The 17,461-nt window shown below is 41.3% G+C and overlaps 1 protein-coding gene across 12 annotated transcripts in view; it reads left to right on the forward strand.

Moving 5' to 3' along the window:
- The window catches only part of LIMCH1 (LIM and calponin homology domains 1), a 325,835-nt gene that overhangs the window by 267,498 nt on the left and 40,876 nt on the right, over window positions 1-17,461 (forward strand). For all 12 annotated transcript variants that reach the window (XM_058546972.1, XM_058546961.1, XM_058546963.1 and 9 more), the window contains 4 exons: window positions 3,183-3,309; window positions 5,117-5,274; window positions 5,466-5,874; window positions 8,776-8,994. In XM_058546972.1, the coding sequence (XP_058402955.1) occupies window positions 3,183-3,309; window positions 5,117-5,274; window positions 5,466-5,874; window positions 8,776-8,994 (913 nt within the window). The remainder of the gene's footprint in view (window positions 1-3,182; window positions 3,310-5,116; window positions 5,275-5,465; window positions 5,875-8,775; window positions 8,995-17,461) is intronic.

Below are 17,461 nucleotides of genomic sequence, written 5' to 3' on the forward strand. Positions count from 1 at the left end.
CAATTTCTGCTTGGCGTAGACACAATTTACATGAAACCATGTGAGGAACACAGTGAAAAGTTTGTATTGGGAGTTTATTTTTTAAATAGAAATTTATAAAATGTTTAGTTTATTCCTCCACGATCTCCCTTTTTCAAAATCTTTAAAAGCAATTATCAGGACAGGCTCTATTTATTCGTAATTGACACATTCTTAAAATACAACTCAATGAAAAAAAGATGTGCCCTTTAAGGAAAATGCAGGTCAGGGGCAGACCTACCACAGAGGCCAACAGAAATTTCCGCCTGCTGGCAAGCCAAGAATGTTTCCGTAGATTTAGTTTCACCTTCTTAGCCTTTTCTTCGCTTCCACACTCCTCCTCTCCCAACACTTTCCCTAGCAACGGAGCCTGTACAGTGTGAGAGCCATAGGCCATTTTATTCTTCATTCCCTTACCTTAGACTTGGCCCAGAAACAATTTCCAGGCTCCCCTTGAGGTAATTAAATCCTGGCCCTCAAAAATGCCAACCCACCACCAAGAGATGCTCCTGGGCTCTGCAACCACGGACCCTTGACCCAACAGCCCAAGGGCATGGGCTTATTTTAGAAGCACAAATTGAGTGCAATTCATAAGAATATTCTGGAACCTGGGCTTCTCCAGGATCCCCCACCCCATCCCTACACACGCACTTCTCCATTTTGGAGGCTGAGTCCAACCTCTGAATTAGGGAATATTTTCTGAGTGGTGACTCAGGCCATTTTCTGTCTAGTATTATCAATTCTCAACTTGCTTAGTTCCTTTTTTTGAAATGGCATAAAGATATTGCTCATAGTTCTGTTATTTCTATTTTGGCCAGTTTGATGGTATTTCTTTAAAAAGAAAAAAAAAAATTCCAGGAAAAAATAGTACTTCCTGGTATACGAGAGGGCAAACAAGAGTTTCTTTCCTTTTTTTTTTTTTTTTTTGAGATGATGGATATGTTTATTACCTTGATCGTAATGACGGTAATACGAATGTATACAAGGATCCAAACTCACCAATTGTATACATTAGTTATGTGCAGTTTTTTTGTATAACAATTACACAAAAGTTTCTCTTTTTATTTCACTAACCAGCTTTTGGCCACATTTGGGCTGAGGTAGTTAGAACTTCATGGTGGAAACATCCTGGAGAAGGCTGCCATTTTCTTCCTGGGGTCCCAGAAGAAGTCTGGGCCACCCATTGTGGCCTACACCAAAATTCTGCCCTTTAGAAATTATAGATGGCAAAGTCAAAGGAAGGGGCCTTCTTTCTCTCCCACAATCTGTAACTACTTAGTAGATTACAAGAGAGTCCCAGCTCGGGGGGGTTTATATCTTCTAAGATCTTCGCAAAGACTCTAAATTGCCTTAAAAGAGGAACTGACTGAATTGAATATATTTAAAGGTAAGATTCTTTTTTTTAAACTCTGAGAGGAGGAATGAGATGAATTTCAGTCTCTTTCAGGAAAGCCTACTTAAGTGAATTTTGATCCATGAAGTTTAAAGAACATGAGTTAGACTTTTCTAACTCTGCAAATTCCTAAATCCTTCTTAAAAACACGTTAATAAATAGTATAAAATAAGTGAAAAATCACAGCCCTTCCTCCCTTTTGAGGACTACAGTTTATCTTTCTGAAAGGCACAGCTGCCACGATCAACACTATCCACTGAGTATGTGGAGGCAGCTCCACGCGGTGGTTTGTCATATCCATGCTAATAGAAGCTTCAGGTAAAAGTCCTTCTATGCATTAGAATACTCGAGGAAGACAGATTTTAAATACAGTCTTCAGTTTTAGTTTCTTAGCTCAGACTTAAATTGTCCAACATCTAGAGGGAGGGAAGAGACACCCATACATCCATGCAGATTCGTTTTGAGCGGCTTAGAATGAGGGTGGGTAGCCATTGCTTTGGGGTCGTCTTCCCCTTCCAGAGAGCTGCCTGCTGAGGAGCCCACTGGTACCCAATGATGCTGCCACTGTTCATTGTCTGGCCGTGGGGATAACTATTTTGGACATCACTGAGGATGTCTGGAATTAGTTGGTGTCTAAGTGCATGGCTTTTCTTTTCCTTTGTGTTAAGCTGGCTTCAAAAATGGACTATCACAGTCTTCTGTTCTTAGAGGTTAGCAGTGAGCTTTAAAGGGCCCTCCATTTCTTGATTCTTGGACTGTAGAACCCACTTAGTCCCAGAGCTCATCATTTCTTTGAGAGAAAAAATGGGAGGATTTTGCTTTGGTTTTCATTTTGCCGCTTCAGCTTTTGCTGTAACAAAGGTCTATGTAAGCATCACAGAAAAGGCCCTGTGGTCTTGCACAACATTTAATAAGCTTCTATAGAATATATCAGTCATATGTACAGCCTAAGGGTTTAAAAAATTGTTTTCGCTATTTTTCTTTTAAAAGAGTAAGTTCAGAAGAATCCTGACAGACTATTAGGATACTATATATACATATATATAATTCCTTACTCTTACTATAAAATACCTTATTTTGTTGATTCCAAGATGCCATCAACACACTATCAATTTACAGGCAGTTTTACAAGAAATAGAAATAACCACATCAAATATATGCATCACTAATGCATAGCTGTTGGATGCATCCAAAATTTAAAAAATACGATATGAAAAGTTGGATGTCTTAAACTTGAGGCTGTATATTTTTTTGAAAATGGAGAAATTGCCTCAGTTAATGTAGAAAGCACTTAAGCCAGCTCTTTACACAAAGAAGCATTTACTGTAACAAATTTCACTTTATGAAACACCAGCTTACTTCCCCACAAATTCTCCCTAAGTTACACCTTGTTATTCTCTTCATGTTATTTTCTGATACATTTCCAAATGAGAGGAGCCCAGAACTTCAAATACCTTTTTCTAGCTCTTCTTTAAAGGTATTTTGGCACCTACCTATAAAATTATATTGACCTGATGCAGCACCACTGAAGACAAAGATGGTCACATTTTGGCTTTTGCGGCAAAAGGAGAAGAGGTGGGGGTGCCAGCATGCCCGCTGCACTGAGGGGTCAGAACAGACTGGAAGTCGCGCTGCTGTCTTAAGCTGCTGAGGAAAAGGGGCAGTTTTCCCAACGCGGTAGCGCCCCCACGCGGCAGAACGCCCAGAACACGCAGAGACACGACGGGCGCTGATCCTGGTCCATTTTTGTTTCTGCTCTCTCCACACTCAGGAGCACGAGTATGTTTGACATGCGGAGTGAAGAGGAGGCCGCGGTGCAGCCGCACAGCAGGGCCCGCCAGGAGCAGCTGCAGCTGATAAATAACCAGCTGCGGGAAGAGGACGACAAATGGCAGGATGTGAGTGTGGGCCAAGGCCACGGGTAGCGGGGAGGCTGCCCAGCATGATGGGTTAGAGGCCCTTTGGAGCAGAAAATCAGGCGGTGTAGGTAGGCTTGGACTTGAAAGCCGTGCAGGGGAAGGGAGCCCCTAGAGAATTTCAAACGGTGACACAGTATACCTGGGAATTAAAGGAAGTGTAATAGCAACATGAAGGGTGAGGAGTGAATGACACAGACTCGTAATCAGCAAATACCCTTGCTAGAAGGCTGGCCACAAAGGAGAGGGGAGTGGGAAAGAGGCATGGGATGTAGAATTGAGGATGCACTGTCTTTTGAGATTATATATTTGAAATTGATAACAATGATGATGACAATGATAATTGCCAACATTGAAAGCATACCAGTCCCAGCAACTAAGTGCTTTGCATGTAATAATTCATTTAATCCTCTTAGTAACTCAGTGAGCTAGCGACTATTATTATCCTCCCTTCCACTTATGAGTCCCAGAACAGCTAAGTAACTTACCCAAAGCCACACAGCTCGTGAGTACAAGAGCCAGGAGTAGAACCAGGAAAGAAAAGCGCACAGCCTGAGGAGGGCCTTGAGATTGTGTGCTGAGAGCAGAGAGCCAGGGCAGAAGAAGAGCTTGAAGGTGGGGATGCGAGGAGGGAGAGTGGATTATTTTATTAAATGCTCACAAGGCACTCGGAGGGAGCTATTGCGAACTTGACTCTACCATTAGTCAAAAAAGTTAACTTCTCCTAAGTTGATAAAATGTAGTAATAATTATGTCTACAATACATCGAACACTTCTCTGTGCCTGGCACCTCATATGCACTATCTCATTCAACTCTCACACCAGGCTTGTAAGAGTAGGTGTTATTATCATCCTTATTATAGAGATGAGGAGACTGATGTACAGAAAGGCTAAGAAACATGCCTGAGTTTCCAAAGTGTGAAAGAGAGCTAGGATTACTTCCCACAGCTGCAATCCCACCCATCTTACCTGAATTCTAACTCTTCATCATTATGCTATAACTGCCTGTAGGATTTGTGGGGAGGTTGTTGTAAGGATCAGATGAATTAATCCATATGGAATCAGCGGTTCTGTAAGACCCCAAAGCCAATGTTTTTCTGCCTCTGCTTCCTTCTCTGTGGAAATTGTGTAGATCTTTGGTTAATTCCGTCTATTGTCAGCAGTTTCGTTCACAATGCAGAGGTTATAAATAGCAAGAAATGAAGTTTCTTGAAATACCCTGTGAGGCAATACTTTAAAATTTGGTAACATGGGGCCGGCCCGGTGGCATAGCAGTTAAGTTGGTGCATTCTGCTTCTGCGGCCCAGGGTTTGTCGGTTTGGATACTGGGTACGGACATACTCACTGCTCATCAAGCCATGCTGAGGTGGCGTCCCACATAGAGCAACTAGAAGGATGTACAACTGTGACATACAACTATCTACTGGGGCTTTGCAGGGAGAAAAGGAAAAAAGGAGGAAGACTGGCAACAGATGTTAGCTCAGGGCCAATCTTCCTCAAAAAAGGAAAGAAAGAAAGAAAAATTTGGTAACATGGAATATGATTGCAAATTTCACATTGCCATGTTTAAATAAATGTGCTGGCCTTCTATGGATAATGTAGACATATCTGAAGGCTTAGATATGCCTTTTGAGGCATTCCTGTTCCAACCAGGCTTATATTGGATTGTGTGGAAATGCCCTAGCCTATGCCTGGCCTATCACCAGTGCTTACTAAACTCTAAGGAGTAGAGATAGAATTATGTGTAAGCCTGAAGAAGAATGTTCTGTCTCCCTTCCCCACCCTACAGGACCTGGCTCGTTGGAAGAGCCGTAGAAGAAGTGCTTCTCAGGACTTAATCAAGAAAGAGGAAGAAAGGAAAAAAATGGAGAAATTACTGGCTGGAGAGGATGGGACAAGGGAACGAAGGAAAAGTATCAAAACCTACAGAGAAATTGTTCAAGAAAAGTGAGTTCTTTCTGTTGTTGTTGTAGATGTGCTTTTTCTAAAAGTTGTTGGTTATTACAAAGGCTCTGACACCAATATTATACACTCCTCGTGCTGTCCCTTCAGCTCTACCTTGGTTCCTCCCAAAATCTTCTTTGCAGTTTTTGTGATTGTTGACTTTGTTATTGCTTCCCCCCCTGCCCATCCTTTAGAGAGCGGAGAGAGAGGGAGTTGCACGAGGCATACAAGAATGCACGGTCTCAGGAGGAGGCAGAGGGGATCCTTCAACAGTACATTGAGAGGTTCACCATCAGCGAGGCTGTTCTTGAACGCTTGGAGATGCCAAAAATTCTGGAAAGAAGCCATTCAACAGACCCGAACTTATCCTCCTTCCTGGACGACCCCAACCCCATGAAATACCTGCGGCAACAGTCACTGCCTCCACCCAAATTCACTGCCACTGTGGAGACCACCATCGCTCGTACCAGCGTTCTGGATACCAGCATGTCGGTAGGCAGTGCGTCTCCAAGCAAAACTGTAACTCCCAAAGCAGTGCCTATGCTGACACCCAAGCCTTACTCTCAGCCCAAAAACTCTCAAGAGGTTCTGAAGACCTTTAAGGTAGGATGAGTTCCTCAAGAGTAGAGCCAAAACTGAACACCAGGTAGTCAATGGAAAGAAACATCTTGACTCAAGAAAATGCAATTATTTTTATCAAACAAAAGCAAAATGTGTTAACATTTACAATTGTGAAGTTGGGGGTACTGCAAACTTCTCAAAACAAAATTTTAATTGCCTTTGGTTTAAATAGAAGTATACACAGCTACCTCTCTCTTAGGTAGAAATTGACATTATATCCAAAAAGATGCTACAATTGAAAAAAAAAAATAATGCAAGGAACCCATGGGAACATGGGAGGTACTTGGTCCTCAGATGAAACAGATTTTTTATATATTTTTAGGTGAAAAAAAACTAGGTTTTTTTTCTTTTTTACCAATCAATGTGTAAAATAATGTTGCAGGACCAAAGAACCTATGACAACTAAATATCTTTTCACTTTCTCATATTCCAGTATTGTCTCACATCATGAGGAGGCTCTTGTCCTTTGTCTTAAGCTCTGTTGACTTACAAAGAAAAATCAGTTCTCATTGTCCCTGCACACCACATGGGTTCCTAACGGAAAACAGAGGTAGAATTCGTCGCTAGGATACGTGGACATATGACTGTAAAGAAAGTTTGAATAACAACACTAACTGAGCAATATGATGTATCTTCCTATTGAATTTCAGAGGGAACCAAACCACACTTTCTGACTTCTGCTTAAATAGCTCTGAATATAGCTGAAAAATCTGTGCCTTAGGCTTTGATAGAACAAAAGAAAAATATCCTGGCTGTCTCATCTGGGTTGAATTGAGATGTTTGCCCTTGAAGGGCAGGGGCTATGTCTTTGTTGTTCACAGGTTCCTCCTGATGTAGGTATCTGGCACAAAGTAGGCTCTCAGCAAGAGTTTACTGAATTTTTCCTGAGAAGATGAGCTACTCCTCATGCAGGCTCACCTACACACAGATATGCACATGCCCACACATGCTCAATCACCCACCTAAGTACCACAGCCGCCCCCCTTCACCTGCAGCCTACTCTGATGAACTGTCTGTGACATTCCATGAAGGAAGGTTTGTTGTTGAGGTGGCCCAGAACAGGGGTAGGGAATACAATTATTTAGCTTGGTATCCAAGGCATCTGATCAGATAATCTAGATGTCCACTTCCCCTCCTTTATATAAACAGCAGTGTGATCCTTTAAACAGAAGAATTAGGGTAGATGATTTCATGGCAAGACTCTGGCCCTGAGAAAACCCAGTCCCTTACCATTGTGGCAAGATGGTGTAGAGGCCTCAGGAAGAGCATTCACGGAGGGATGGATTGAGGAACCTGAGTAGAGGTCCCTTTAGAGCTGGGGCTCACTCTTGACCACTAATGAGCCCTGACTCATCATAGGCCTTGATGGCTATCAGCCCTATTCACAGCCCCACCACTGAGTGGGCAGACCCACTTGTGGTCAAAGGTAGTATGTAATTGGAACAGTTGTTACCAGATAATGCCAGGACAGAAGGTAAAGGTGTGTGTATGTGTGTGTGTGTGTGTGTGTGTGTGTGTTCTTGTGGGGAGGGCAGTGGGGCACAGGAGGCAGGGAATACACCTTAGTTTCCCATTGCAACAGAATTAAGAGTAAAGGAAGATCAAGTGAAATAGTTTAAGGCAATGTTTTCTAAACTGAGAGTTGCCACCTGTTGCTAGGTTGTGAAATCAGTTTGGTGGTTTGGAATCAGCATTTAATAAAAAAATGAAGTAGAATAGAATACAATAAAAAAAAAAAGTCTAGCACATCACACATAAACAAAAACAGCATTTTGCGAAACTCCTGTTTCTGTTCTATTTATATGTATGCTCAGTTGTGATTTAAGTTTCTTTCTTACCGATCACAGACAATAGAGTATGCAAGCCACTGGCTTAAGGCAAATAAACTATAACTAATATTTGGCCTTCCGTTATTCTTTTTGAAAGATTTTAGAAGGCCTGGTAATAATAATAGCTAGTTTTTATGTACTTAAAATATGCCAGATACTCTTCTAAACTCTGTACATATATTAATCCATAAAATCGCCATAACAACATTATCAGGGAGATACTATTATTATAAATTTTGCAGCTGAAGAAGCTGAGGTTGAAGATTACGTGGCTGTTAAGTGGTAGAGCCAGGATTCAATCTTAGGCCGTCTAACCGCAGAGCTTCCTCTCATAACCCTTCTACATATTGCCTCAGACTTCAAGATGGAGATTTCTAGATGCCTCTTTCTGCTCTCTCTGCTTCTCCTTTCTTGCTCCACTGGCTTCCCTAGACATGGGTGCAAAACAAAAATATTTTAATGTGCATGCATGGCCTTTTTTTCTTGAAAAAATTGAGATTATAAAATTAACTAGGAATAGGGATTTACTGTAACACAGCATGGCATCAGGTTCCCTGCCCTCCAGGATAATGTCAAAACAAGTACCCATCGCCACCTACCACCACAGGATAACCTGTAAAATATACCCGATCTGAAATGGGTTCCACCTGATTTATATGCTAACCAGGAAAAAACCCTTTAAATTGTGGGATAGCAGTCAGAACTTAAAAGAAAAATTACTGGAACCCAAATATGTGGCATGTATTTATACGTAAGATTCCTTGATTGTCTATACTTTAAAATAAAAGCACACGCTAAGTAAAGGGAACATGAAATGTAATCTTAACTGAAGTGGCTTTAGATAAGAAGGCCAATGACCTTTCAAAGAGGCCCTGAAAGATGGCTTTTATAGGATCCCTGATTTCTAAAACCAGTTGAAGCATATGAGAGACCTTATTCTTTGTTGGACTATGATCATTAAATGATAATGTTTTAAGGTGATTCTGAACGTGTTATTTTGTTATAGTCTTTCATTGGGGAATAGCCTGTGTTTTGTTCATTCTGGTTTTTATAGGTAGATGGGAAAGTCAGCATGAATGGAGAAACGGTTCATGGCGATGAGGAGGAGAAGGAAAGAGAGTGTCCCACAGTGGCACTGGCCCCCTCATTAACCAAATCCCAGATGTTCGAAGGTGTGGCCAGAGTGCATGAGTCCCCAGTGGAGCTGAAACAAGACAACAATAGCATTGAAATCAACATAAAGAAGCCAAATTCTGTTCCCCAAGAACTGACAGTAAGAACCAAACTTCTTTTTCATTTTTGGGATAATTCCGTTGTGAAATAATGTGTTTTAAAAAATAAGTAGGTCTTGGTAGCGATCATTTCTTTTTATGTGGGTGTGTTAGTTTGCTAGGGCTGCCATGACAAAGTACCACAAACTGAGTGGCTTAAACAACAGAATTAATTGTCTCACAGTCCTGCTGGCAATAAGTCCAAAATCAAGGTGTTGGCAGAATTGGTTCCTTCTGTTGGCTGTGAGGCTTCCATGCCTCTCTGCTGGCTTCTGGTGGTTGCTGGCAATCTTGGGCGTTCCTTGGCTTGTAGGCCAATCATCCTGATCTCTGCCTTCATCTTCACATGGCGCTCTGCCTGTGTGCTTGTCTGTCCAAATCTCCCCTTTTGATAAGGACACTAGTCACACAGATTAGGGGCCCTCATCTTAACTAATTACATCTGCAACAACCCTATTTCCAAATAAGGTCACATTCTGAGGTACTAGGGGTTACAATTTCAATGTATGAATTTGGGGTAGAGGGATACAATTCAACCCTAACAGTGGGTATAATAGATGGTGTAATATAAATTATGAATAAGAAAAACTTTTTCTTGTCTTCACATTATTGGTGTCTAGTGTTATAGAAAAATAAATTTCTAAAATAGCTTTTTTTCTGTTTGTTCAGGACCCCATCAGGCTTGTTAATACAATTTGAAAATAACTGATGCTATCAGAACCTGACTTTCCATCCTTGACAATATGTATAAAAGGGTATCTTTCTTATTAGTTAAAAAAACAAAAACTTATTTAAAATAAAACTGATTTTTAATTAGCTTAGCCCTCTTAAATTCAGAGTAATTGGAAACACTATTGAATGGTCAAGCTGAAAAACGTAGGGTAATTCAAGAACAGCAAAAAAAAAGAATTCAAAGTAACATCGTATTTGCTGCTTTGGAGTATAATACATCATCAGGATCCAGATGGCGCTTTCTTAGGTCTCACACCAGAAAGCCTCATGCTGGTTTTGCTGATCAAACCCAAACTTTCACTACCGTAGATGCAGACCAGCTTTCAGGGTGCGGGCTGGGCTCTGTTCAGCCTCATTTGTCTTCACCAGAGGCTGATTTCTACAGTTTTAATTTATAGCATTTGGGTTGGAATTCTAAAGGATGGAGAAAACTGTCAAGCTTTTTCCCCCAGCGCCTAGAAAAGTTTGGTGCAGAGGAAAACTTGTCTGCTAGCTCCAGGGCTGAGTTAGATGACCCAGCTCGCTCAACCCATCCAGCGGGCTGGATATTCTTTTTCTTATCTCTGGGATTTGTCTTTTGAGGAATAAAACATGTTTTCTCAGAGGAGTTGAGAGGATGTAATTCTTCCCACAGTGCTTAAGCCCTATGAAAGAGATTCCAATTGGAATAGACCAAAATCATTTCCTCACCAAGTGAACATGCTTGCTGGCCTCCAGGAGCAAAGCTTTGTGATCCAGGCAAATGCTGAGTCTCTCAGCCTGGAATTTAATTTCACCTTTTATTTGCATAAATGTTACCGTCTCTGAAGAGTTCTTACAAATTATTGTGAGATGGAATATTGAGGTCTGCTAGTAGCCTGGGAACTTTACTGGTAGAGTCAACATGAACTTATGCTCTTAAATTTAAATTAGAAGTTCCCCAAATTAATTAGAGATTAGAGTGGTGGAATTGCTGTTCTGGGGCAGTTAGTAATTCTGTTTTTATTTCTCTTTTGCCACGCTTAATGATGAGAATTTTCTAAGTTCCCTTTGTAAACAGCTTTCCAGTCCGCAATTTGGTTTCTCTATCGGGTCACAGGCCCTTTGCACATAGTGTCGAGCACAGCTCTTTCTCACTGTGCTTTGGAAAAGCCACAGTGTAGGTGCCACGTTTGTCCCACAACACTTGCTACGTAGAGGAACACAGGGCTAACTCAGGCCCAGCAGATTAATTATAAGAACAAATCCTAAAGGCTCTGCTATCCAGCATGCATCTACTCTCTACCTCTCACCAGTTCTGCCCTCTGAGCATTTTGTTGTTTGAATTTGTAGTAAAGCCTGCCTTTGGCTGAATACATTTTATTCCTGACAGAAGTTAAAGGAATAAGTGAAGAGACCAGATGGTATAAGGCCTAAACTTCCTAAACCACCTATTTAATCTCTCTTATTCTAAGCTTTTAACCCTTTGGGGAAAAAAAGCTTTACCCATCCTGCATGGAGACCTAGAGCATTAAGTACAGGACTCCTAAAACACAGGAAAAGGGGTTTTTTTGTTTTACAGAGCAGTAAAACCTCCCTTAAAAATATACTCATTCTCAATAAGTACTAATTTTCTTATTTTTACAATGAGCAAGTTAAAAAGAAAATAGCCTAGTCTCTTTTTTTTTTTTTTGAGGTAACATTGGTTTATAATATTATATAAAGGTGTACATCATTATATTTCCATTTCTGTGTAGACTACATCATGTTCACCACCCAAAGTCTAGTTGCCATCCATCACCATGCACACGGGCCCTTCTACCCCTTTTGCCCTCCCCCTGCCTATTCTCTTTTAATGCCAGGCATTTTCCACCTAATAGTAGTTGTATTGCTCAACTCCCTAAAGGCAAAGAGAAGGTAGATTGAAAGATTTCACATTGATTACATATCCCCCAAAATGTCTTGTTCTAAGAGAAGCAAAATTAGATGATCTGAAAGAACTCACGTTATTTCAGAAGTTTATATAGTGTAACAAGGGAACCCCCAAACAAAAGGTGGCCTTGTGGACTTTCTTCACAGAAACCAGCCTGGTCCTGGGCATCCTTGGGATGCAGGTCCAAGCTCATTGAGAAGCCTGGGAGTGTCTTCCGCTATGTGGCTCTTCCTTGGGAAAACTGCCCAGTTTGGAGTAATTTCTAGTTCATTTCTAGAGTAATTTCTAGAGTAAACCCTAGTGGTTCTGAATAGGTCGTAGCATTTATTTTACCCTGTCTCTAGTACTTTATGGTTTTGAATTAACTATGGCAGGGGCTGTTACATTATTTTCTGGGTGGATAACTACCTGTATAATCTATTAGACTATAAGCCAAGTTGTTAGCTGTACTGCACGAAATTTTGGCTCATTACTAAAACATTTTTCATACTGGCTTACAACTTATGACACCAAAAGTTTTCCATTCAGAACACATCATCCCAAGAGTCATTTTAAAAGAATCTCTTCTCCAATAAACCTGCTCCTCATTTTACTTCCTTCTCCATATTCCAAGAAAAGCATTTCTTGACTGTGGTGCAGCCAGTATGTTCCTAATAAAATGATGGAATTAATTGGTTGTGGCAAAATGTGGTGACCAGCTTAAAACAAGGGGCTGCACTTCAGAGCCTCCCTCCCAGGGCCTGATACCAGCTTGGACCTGGTTTGCTGTTTCTAATTCATTTGCCCCATTCTGTGGGGCTGTCAAAGGAATAGTGTTCTTGTTAAATAGTGTCTTTCTTCCAAAAACTGCATTCCCAACAGATACACTCTTTACAGAGGAGTAGCCTCACCCACCACTAAAATGTCACAGTTCCTTCAGGGTGAGCTGGAACTGTTCAAAGGGCATGGGAGCAGTAGGCAGGAGTGTTAATGCAGACTGCAAGGCAAAGCAGCAGAGCAGTGTGGCCACGAGACTCCAGTGGGGGATGGGCCGAGGTTGGAGTGTCAGCCTTTTGGGCCGGCACGACCACTTTTGTGTGACGTTATATCATCTATTTTCTTGTACCTCACCTTTCTCATTTGAAACTCTTGGGACCATGGACTCTTACTTTAGAAACAGATCCTAAATTAAGATAGACTTATTATTTTTTTAATACTCTGACTATATCAGCTGATACCAGATCATCCTCAGTTGAATCATCTCTAAGGTAATGAGACTGATAACAATTACCTTGCCTATGGTTGCCTGTTAACTGACAAGCGTGAATTAAGGACCTGCTCTGCCCTGTGTTTCAAATAGAAGAAGAAACTCGTAAACTTGCTGGGAAAGCAATTTTCATAAAGCAACTAAAACGTATATAAAGCTATATATATATATATATATTTTTTTTTGTGAGGAAGATCAGCCCTGAGCTAACATCCGTGCTAATCCTCCTCTTTTTGCTGAGGAAGACCAGCTCTGAGCTAACATCTATTGGCAATCCTCCTCCTTTTTTTCCCCCAAAGCCCCAGTAGATAGTTGTATGTCGTAGCTGCACATCCTTCTAGCTGCTGCATGTGGGACGCGGCCTCAGCGTGGCTGGAGAAGCAGTGCGTCGGTGCGCGCCCGGGATCTGAACCCAGGCCGCCAGTAGCGGAGCGCATGCACTTAACCGCCACGGGGCCGGCCTAAAGCAATATTTAAGTTCTAGATAATAGAGGCAGAAGACTAGAGGGATATAAGATTGCAAACAATAGGTAAAATGATTACAGGCTGGGATTTTGTGTGGGATGTGGATTTTGAAACTTGACCTTAAGTGTGGGAATTTGCATTGGAATAGAAAAGGGAAGCAGGCTATTCTACATGTTGGGAATAGCAGAAGCAAAGAAAGGCATGGACAGTGATGAGGAAACCACAGGAGGATCCCAAGAGGGGATCACAGGGCTGAGAGGGGATGAAGGTGACTAGAAGCTGTACACTCCAAGCAGAGGCCCCTCCCAGTTATCCTTGGGATATTTCCCAGTGGAAACCAACATTTTTTTTTTTTTTTTTTGCATTTTAAAATATTGGCTCTGTAAGAAAATCATGTCATAGCACAGATACAGACTCCTAGAATTCAGGATTGGAAAAGAAAGTGGAAAGTCTTCTAATCTGAGGACTAATTTATCTTGTTTAGTGACCTACAGAAAGATGTTTTGTGTCTCCTTCAAAGCTATTCTAGTGTTTTCCACTGTCAGTTATATTTGAATTTTTTCTTTCCTTGGTGGTACCAAAAATGACCCTTTCCTACAATACCTAAAGTACTTCATGCACTACATCCAAGATCAAACCCCACCTGAGCAAGTTAAACTGTCTGCGGCTCAGTTTATATTTAAAATAAGGATAATAATAGTATATGCATCTGATGGGTTTTGTGAGAATTCATTTATGTAGGCACTTAGCATGATTTCAAAGTGACTCATAGACAGAGGTGCCCTTAAATTATTTTTCATATTGTGTCATACAACAAATAGGAGAAAGAAAATTACAGTGTATTTTTCAGAAGCCCAAAAAGGCGACAGGTATAAAGCTTTTTGCGTTAAAATAAGATCGTCAAAATTACCATCTTGAACAGATGTGAATTTCAAACAAATGAGATGAATTCCTCATCGTCCTCCAACTCAGCTTGTCAGTCGTTCCAGTTGTAATTCTCTAAGAAGCAAGCAGATGTGAACAGCTTTTTCCAGAAGACGATTGCCCTTGCAGATGCTCACATGATTCTTCCTGCAGCTCATTTCGCTTCTCCTATTATTCACTTTTTCCCAATTCTGGCTTCCCTCTGCCGCCTAGACCCCCAGGTCTCCCACCCATTGACCTGTCGCTCCTTTCCATGACTGTTAATCAGCTTCCTCTTGCCAACTCATCCTGAACGATGTGTGCACGCCCTCCCTGCTGGCCAGCACCTTCCCACCAGGTTCGTGGCAATTGTCTCTCGTTGACCAAGGGCCAAACTCAGCTATTAGAGTGTCTAAACTACTTCATCTGCTTTTCTGAAACTAAGTAACAAAGTAGGTCAGTTTTTTCCACCTTCATAAAGCTCTAGGCCTTCCCCTTGAAAATTCAGTACTTTACTAGTGTTTTCTGATCCAGGAAAACAGACAATCAGATCTTTCTTGAAACATTTCATTTTGCAGTGAGAGCAGGGTGAAGGCATTTGAGTAGGTGCTGTTTTCCTTACAACTGAGACCAACTGCAAATTCCTTTTAGATGTCAAATGTCAACAGACGTTTCTTTAGAAACTGTTTTTCTCCATCTAGAAGTAGTTGTAAGAGTGTTAGATTTAATGCTCTTAAAAGTCATTAAAGATATTAAGGTACAGAGCATTTACAGACTTCAAGAAAGCACACATCACGGACTATAAAAGATGAAACCCAGCCCATCTTACCTGGATCAGAGCCTTACATTGTTGGTTTGAAAAGTTTAAGGCAAAAAGAAGAAGTTTAAGGAATGGAGAGGCTGATTCTCCAGGAAGATCCTCTTCCGTCCAGTGTAAATAGATATTTGGAGGTATAAAAGTGAAAGGGGAAACACGTGCTTGGCATACGTGGCACCCGGGTCATGGTGCCAAGACATGAATAGTCTGATTTTCCAGGCTCGTGTCCAGATAAGTTACTCAAGACTAGAGGCAGGGAATTGCTCAGAGTCACAGAATAGTAGCTCGGGAAAGGACCCTGGACATCACATCTTCCAACCTGTAGAGGTTAAATGATCAGTCCAAGTTCTCATAGCTCATGTGTCCTAGAAACAGGACCACCCAAACCCTAGGTCTCAGGCCAGCCCTTGCTCTCCTGTTTCATATTTCCAGTTCATTCTCCAGTGTCGCTCTCTGGGCCAGTCCACCAAAAGGTTCTTGTTAAAAATGAATAGCCAGATGCCAGGTAGATTTTGTGGCAAGACCGTGTCCCTCTCAAGCCAGGAAACTGCCACCTCCCACCCGTGGCCTCAGGGCTAAGTCTGCTACTAGAGCCAGTTTGGATGGCGTTCTCAGTCAAGGGGAAGCCAGCTCCTGGCTTAGGCCCCTGGAACCTTTCTGTGCTCTCATTCATTCATGCCCAGGGATCTGTTTTTATTTACTTGTTTTCATTCTTGAGACAGTGTTACCAACTGGAGAAGGGAAGAGGTCTCCTCTGTTCATCTGTAACCAAAGGAAGGTATGGGTCAGAAAGTGCATTTTCCATCAAGGTGGGTTTGTTTCAGACAAATCTCTGAGTTTATCAGGACTGGTTAAAACTGCCAGTTTTGAACTCATTTCCTTTGAAGTAATGATGTGAGTACAAAAGGAACAAGCCTTCAGGATGGAGTATCCAGACACAAGTGAATTAGACTGGCTTTGGAGATTTCACTTGAGAGTATAAACTCCATTAACAATGCAATAACATTTGTTTACCTACCATGGACTACATATCTGCTCTGTGCCAGATACCGTGCTGGGCCCCTGCCCCTCAGAACCTGCACTGGACCGAAAGCCTCGAGACGGGGTGATGGCTGGGGGCAGTCTGGGAAGCCATCCTGGGAAGGGGAGACTTAGCTAAATTGCCTCCTGTCCTGAGAGATTCCAGAGAGTTCTCGTCTTTTGCAGAATAAATGGATAAGAAGTAGAATGGAAAGAATGAGCTAGAAAGAATGAAAAGGAAAGGAAATGGAAAAGGCAGTTTGAATCATTTCTGCAATGAACTTGGCACTATCAGGTTTCTTCTCTTCTTATTAATCAAAACCTTTAAATACCTGGGGACAACTTGGAGGTGTGGTGACTCCAAGCCCAGATGATGGAGCATAGAGGTTACCAGCACAGGGTGGGGTTCCCCCCTCTCCTACCTACTAGCAGTGTGACCCTGGGTAAGTCACTTAGCCTCCTGGGCCTCAGTTTCCTCCCCTGTATAAACGGAATCGATTTGGTAAATACCTTATAAGCTTGTTCTGAGGATTAAGGGAGATAATCCATGTCAAGTGCCCCAACAGTGCTGACACATGGTAAATGCAGCAAATAGTGATTGTGGCTACAGTAACAACAGTATGTAGCCTTTAAAGCATCAGTTTAAGGGAATATAAATTGGATCATCTAGGAGTTCAGTATTTGAATGGTAAGCCGTATAGAAATGCATTCAGAAATGTGAGAAATCTAGGAAGTGGAGGTTCTCCATCAGTCATGTGTAAGTAAAATATTACTGGAATGTGGTGTGCTAGAAAATAATCCTTAGTGAAGTAGTGCTTGAGGATTTTGCCTCCTTTGCATTATAAATTATGTCTAAAGGACTGCATGAACTATCTTATTTCATTGATTCCAAGTGGCACACTTTCCACATTTGAACACTTCTAAATCAGGATATGTCTTATAATCAATAGTGTGTCATATTAACAGACAGTGTGGGTTTTTTCTTAGTAGTACCTAAAATAATACAACTTAAAGTTTATGGTATCTGAGGTTTAATAAAATATGTCCATTTATTTGCTCGTTTTGGGGCTGGGAGGCTTTGGCCTGGTTTTTTTAGTTATTTAATTTTATTTCTAGTGATTGGAGACACCAGTGTTCTCATGAGCATCGCTCATCAATATTTGACTGTAAATTTGTTTCCCAACCTCAGACAGTTTTCTGTAATCTAATTCATTTGGGGGGGAACCCAAAGATCAGTATTTCTCATAGTATTTTATATATTAACATCATAAAACAAAAAATGCTATCATATATCAACATTTCTGTGTGTGAGGGGAGCACTTTCAATTATAAAACCCAGTTTATTCTTTTGTAATGCTAGACTGGTTGATCTTCAAATGCTGCTATCATATCAGT

The sequence above is a fragment of the Diceros bicornis genome, chromosome 8 (assembly GCF_020826845.1).
Source record: "Diceros bicornis minor isolate mBicDic1 chromosome 8, mDicBic1.mat.cur, whole genome shotgun sequence".
Classification (NCBI taxonomy): Eukaryota; Metazoa; Chordata; class Mammalia; order Perissodactyla; family Rhinocerotidae; genus Diceros; species Diceros bicornis.